This window comes from Fistularia commersonii, chromosome 1 (assembly GCF_037954325.1).
Source record: "Fistularia commersonii isolate RoL2024-O1a breed Wild chromosome 1, RoL_Fcom_v1.0, whole genome shotgun sequence".
In the NCBI taxonomy this organism is placed as follows: Eukaryota; Metazoa; Chordata; class Actinopteri; order Syngnathiformes; family Fistulariidae; genus Fistularia; species Fistularia commersonii.
Window position 1 is genome coordinate 10,301,069 of NC_141284.1, and position 6,000 is coordinate 10,307,068.

The window sequence follows — 6,000 nt, forward strand, 5'->3', positions numbered from 1 at the left end:
GATAAACAGATGCTGGAATTGGACCTGCTAGGCCGAGGATCTGAAGGAAGACCAAAGAGAAGATTTATGTTGTGAGAGAGGATATGAGGGTAGTTGGTGTGAGAGAGGAGGATACAGAGAATAGGGTTAGATGGAGAAGGTTGATTCGCTGTGGCGGTCCCCGAAGGGAAAAGCTTAAAGGAGAAGAAGTTTAAGCTGATGATTTGTGTTAGGTTAGTTGTTAGAGTTTTCTCACTATATTTATAACTATGTTATTTCAATTACTCACACGATGACAACCAGACATGTTTTCTTTCTTTGAGTACAGCCGTCCGTGAACAGGAACATATCCTCCCTGATCATTATTTTATTTCTGAAGCACAGTACAGTCGTCCTTGAACTAGGAACCTGTCTTCCCTGAGCATATCATCCTTGGAACACATCACAAAGCACAAAGGAACTGTTAAAAAAACTATGTGCAGGTGCAGCCTGAGCTGACCTCACTCCTGTATGACTATGCATGAGCTGTATTATCCAATGAAAGTTATTATGTAAATAAACACACTCACACATTAAAAAGCCAAGCAAGAAGGAACTCAGTGGGATTCTCTGGATCTCGCCTCCAAAGAGCGCGCTGAGTCTCCCCCTCTGCAGAGCACAAAAGAATAGTCGCTTGTCTGTGTTATTTCTTATGATAACCTCAGTCTCCTCTTTACAGGCTTTAACTTAGACAAGCATGAATTAGAGTTACTCTCTAACATTAGTCTTCTTTGAATTCTCATTTCAGGAACAGCTTTCTTTTAAGAAACTGTTGCGCCATCTTGCTTCATTTACTGTTACCGTTGATTATTACTGCCTGTTTGAATATACTGAAAACTTACCTTTAACTATGAATCACATTACATACAGACTACTAAAATATTTTTTTCTGTATTTTTCTTGTATTTAATTCTCTGCAGCTCATTGTTCACAACATACTGGCTGAAGCCTAAGTTGTCCCAGCTGGTTAGCATAAGCTAAGGAGCATAATGATGACAGCAGCAGCTGACCATAATGGCACACAGAGAACCTACCCATAGTGTATAATTTAAGAAGCATATCTATTACCTCAACACCACCACAAACACACACACACACACACACATGCGCGAGCGCAAACACATACACATACACACACTTAACCCAGAATGGTGATGCTATATCTCGGGTTAATGCCATCTGGTGCTGATCATCAAACCCCAGCCTTGCACAAATCACTGTCTCTAATTATCTACCTAGACCAAAGGGAGGCTGATTCCCACTAATCTCCACAATGTTTTTTGCATCCCATTTCCACCTGTGCCCAGATAAAGGGGGCCCTTGTGGGAGGACTCAGGGTCTCCGTGTCAAAGTAGTGGGGACCAGGTGACGATGCAGCAGCAGCCCCCACGACAGAAGCTGCACTGCTTGGTTTGGCTGGCAGCTGCCTCCCCCCACTGAGACATCCCACAGCTGACAATCCCCCAGTACTGACAGGGGCTCTTTACAGTGTCAATAGCCTCATATATTAGAGCTAACCGCTTTTGTGGTGAGTGAGAGTGTCAGGCCTTTTGGCCTGACAGCGCTTGTTACTATGATGAAATGCAGATTGAATGGTAGGGGTCTGTGTCTCAGGCATGAGGGCTTTTACTCTTCCAGTCTTTGTGTCCCATCCATGGCTGTTATTCAAACCCATTCAGGGCCCTGATGAAGAGGGAGGAGAGTGAGAATGACTTACATCTCTTAATTTCTCCCCTGATCTCCAACTCATCTGTCAGTAGTAACAGGACAAAATGTATTTTTCATGCCTGGTTTGTTGCTAAATGGAGGCCTGTCATTGTGTTTTTGAACCAAATCATGTTTGATTCAATCAAATGTGTTTGGATTTTAGTTGATAAATCATTTGTGAGTTCCAGTTTTAAACAAAGATACAATCAAGTTTGATCCTAAATTTGAATTTGAGTTTGTTGAAGATTCATGTGAAAAACCCTGGATCAAAAAGCAACCACCTGACTGAACACATTGTGGTCTCTGCTTTGAATGTAGTTGTTTTTCTCTGCATGCCTGTATCCATTTACTTAGAGGGGGGCAACAAATCGTGTAATTATGGCTACGTAAAACAAAATGAATGCACCACTCTCATTTCTGGATCGTCCTTTTTCGTCCTACACCCAGTTAAGATAAAGATGGATGGTGCTCTGGCACAAGAGCACCACATTCAGTTTGAATATTGTCTGGCCCCTTTTATCATCATAGGTCGGTTTCTCCTCAACTGATTTCAAGCAGTGACACTCTTTGCTAAATTTTTGTATTTTTACAGAACTCTCAAACCAACCTGAAGCATCATAGAAAACATGTTTGGTTAACATTTTGATTAGAAAATGAAATATATAAGTCAGAAAACAACAGTAATTTCCATAAAAAAATTTAATTTAGAAGAATAGAAATTCTGCACATTAGAAAGCACAAGGTCAATGACAGTACATGCTATTCTGGCAAAATGCTGAATGCAGAACAGACCATCAAAATAGCGACAGAATCATTAATAGATATGTACATTTTGCACAGGCTGCAATAACAGTCGTCAGTTTAGCTGTATCATTTTTTAGCTGTGTGTTCTTTTGGTTGATCCAAACTGCACAGCTCAGATTTAAGTGAGTCCTGCTCAATTGTTCATTGACAAACTATGCAATGTGGATGCCGTGGTTGGCAAAGGCTGGCAGAGAGAGCAGGGACACAGCATGCCAGGAAAGTGCCTGTAGGAACTAGTAAGGTGGAGTGGGTCCTTCAGAAGGGGCTGGACAGGTGCATGAAAACCTAAGAAGCTGGCAGATTGGGATGAATGAGGGGTAGGGGTTGCAGCTATAGCTGGAGAAGAAGAGTGATGTTGTAGAGTAGATGAAGTGCTGCCCACCAGTGACCGTAGGGACTGGGCCAGAGGATGCAGTGGAAAGTGGGTAGATGTTGCTGCAGAAGTAATTGTTGGGTGGGTGGTGGTGCGGCTCTGGACCGAAGCACTGGCTCCATATACATCCCCCACCAACTTCTTCATCTCCTCCAAAGAGCTAGATAGCATTAGAATGTAGTTGCGGGCAAGCAATAAGGTGGAGATTTTTGACAGCTTACGAACAGATGGGCCATGAGCATAGGGCATGACTTCTCTAAGCCCATCCATTGCTAGATTCAGATCATGCATTCTTTTCCTTTCCCGACTGTTGACTTTGAGTCTCAGATCTTGCATCTCTTCCTTGCTCAACTGAGATCTGTTTTTGGCTTTACTCCCTACCCTGCAATGCACTGTATGGCTGTGGCTTGCCTTGCTGCCTACTTGGGTTTCTTTGCAGTATGTCTGGAACATCTTGTTGGAGAAGAAAATCCCAGCTGAGTCATCCACCGCCAGGTCTGGGGATGATGAACGGCTGCAGGTCGACCCATCATCTGAATCCATCTAGGTTTGCAGGACAGGAAAGTGCAGGAGAGAGCGAAAAAATGGTTCAAAACTATAGTTAAGCTGTTGATTAGAGCTGAGAAGATAAATTTTACAGATGCCTTACAAAGTCTTACTTCAGTCAGAGGGTGTCCAGTTCAATCTAACGATCTGTTTGTCCACTGGAGTGAGGTCAGCCTAAACTGTTACCCTCGGGGCCCACCGGGGTGTATTTATAGCACCACCCCAACAAAGAAACAATAAGCTGCATAATGAGACATTTAGACCCCCAGCCAATTGCAGAGAGGACACATTATCACCCCCCTCACAGATCCATCCTGCGGTCCCCATTGCTCCTTTCCACTCCTACATTTAACTACTCCACCCATATGAACTCCTACACATTAACCAAAAACAGCGGTGTGTCCTCATGTTTTGTAAAGTAGCAGGGTAGACGGGCGAAAGTTAACAAAACAGTCAAAACATTAATTAAAGACAGACAGAATGTGCACATTGGTATATGTAATTGAAAATTTGATTAGACTTTGGTCTTTGGACATTGATTAGGGATATTTCATATTCAAGTAATTCAAAGAACTGAAATTATTTTCAAAACGTTTTGCTTTTTCTGTTGTGTTGGAAGAATTTAGGGCTTTACATTGGCAATAAAAGCCAAGTAAAAATAACAGTGTGCCTCTCCGATGAAAATCCCTATTTAAGGTCTTCATCAGTAACACCACATATATTGTCCCATAAGTACCCAATTTACATACAGCATCCAAGACACATAGAGACGTTTAAGGCACCAAAGGGGGTGTGAAAATGTTTAAGGAGTGCTGTTACTAGAAAAACTCGACCAGGGGTCCAAAACAATAGGGTTATCTGACTTGGCCTCCCAAACCAGTTTGCAAAATTACATTGCCAACACTGGAAGGGGGTCTTCGCAGGGAGGAGGTAGTTAAAGAGATACTTAGGAGTAGGCTGTGCATTGTTTTCCCTATTCAACAGCAATCACAGAGTATTGCATTTTGACAAAATGACTTGTTACTCAAAGAATGGTGATGGAACTATTTAAAAGCAAGAATAATTTGAACATTGTGTTATTTTCATCTTAGAGAGCAACTATAAATTTTAATAAAACTTTTTAGGAGGCATGCCTAAGTTGGTAGTATTTTGTCATTTTGTCAGTGGACTCCAGTGAAAAGCTGATAAGGGGATGGTATTTCCGACCAGTAATCAGTAATCATTGTTAGATCTTGTCATAGTAACCAGACATTTTAGTATATACCAGAAAGTGTCAGGTATATCCTAGAAACTCTCCACAGTCTTAGAAAATAGGTCGGTTGGATGAGATGTGAAACCACATAAAGCGAAAAGAGGTCCTGTTGCTATGACAAGATTCAGACAAGGAGAACCATGAACTGGATGAGTGTAATTTATTTATGTTTGGCACCACCCAAAATCTATTGTTGTGTATATATATTTATATATTATACTGTCCACTATATTTGTGTGTGTGTGTGTGTGTGTGTGTGTGTGTGTGTGTGTGTGTATCTTTTTTTCTGTTTTTCTGTGGCCAGTAGATTAGTATATCAGGTACATTAGAAAGCCACAGTGCCTTTTTTCAATTCCAATGTAAGAATGACCTCTGCAAAGTTACTGTTTATGATCACCACACTTTCAGGTTTCTTCTTCAGCTATTGGCATTTCCATTTGCTGGTTGTTAATTGTTCTCAAGACAACCGACAACTGACTAGCATTTTCAATGTTTTTGCTTGTATTCTGATTGTATCAGTCACTGCAGCACCACCTGGGACCATGCAAGGAAACCTTGATAGTCAATATAACCACTTGACATTTTTTTGGTTGTTTTAATTTGGTCAGGTCTTATTTAACTATGTTGGACACAGTGCATGCATGAGTCAGATAAATCCCTTCTATTATTCTTATTCATGTGTTTCCTGCGATGGCGGGCCACACAGAGAGACACAAGGGTCTCTGAGCTTTTCATTTTACAAATGAAAGTGTAGCCACCTCCATGTTTTTAAATAATCCTCCAATTTCTAACCATTCATTAGTATGTTTGACTTACTTCTCTGTACAGCACCTTTCAGGAACTGTTCACTCATTTCAAGAGTGCTACAAAGCCTTTTTAGGGTCTAGAGACCTCCTCTCTACTGGCTCAACGGGTGCACTCCAATGAAAGTGCTTAGGTGACCAGAAAATTAGGGCATTATCTAAGGCATATGCTTGGTGTGACAGGGGATCAGGCTAGATTAGGGCAGATCATAGCTTAATAAAGTGCTAAACTGAAGAACAAACCCACGCTGTGAACTTTAGGGCTTTCTTTGGTCTCTACTCCTCATTGTTTCACAAGATCTGTACATGCACACTCACCTCTAATTTGGGTTTGTGGTTGGAATCAAACATCATAGAGGACACACAGCATTAGCAGTTCTTTTACCACGCATCTTCTCAATTTCATTTGGAAATTAGAGTGATTGTGTCATGAAAAGTGATCAGTGCTCATATGGGGAAATAATTCACTGTAATCCATGGTATTCTTACCATTGGTG

General features: G+C 41.3%; 1 protein-coding gene across 1 annotated transcript; it reads right to left on the reverse strand.

The window, feature by feature from the left end:
- Nucleotides 1-2,662: 2,662 nt before the first annotated feature.
- Nucleotides 2,663-3,445, reverse strand: olig4 (oligodendrocyte transcription factor 4). The gene has a single exon (XM_086168525.1). It carries the CDS (start codon nt 3,443-3,445, stop codon nt 2,663-2,665), a length of 783 nt encoding a protein of 260 aa, XP_086024651.1.
- Nucleotides 3,446-6,000: the final 2,555 nt, after the last annotated feature.

Bases quoted from the DNA above. Each gene is read 5' to 3' on its own strand.
- olig4 (XM_086168525.1), bottom strand. From the start codon at position 3,445: ATGGATTCAGATGATGGGTCGACCTGCAGCCGTTCATCATCCCCAGAC.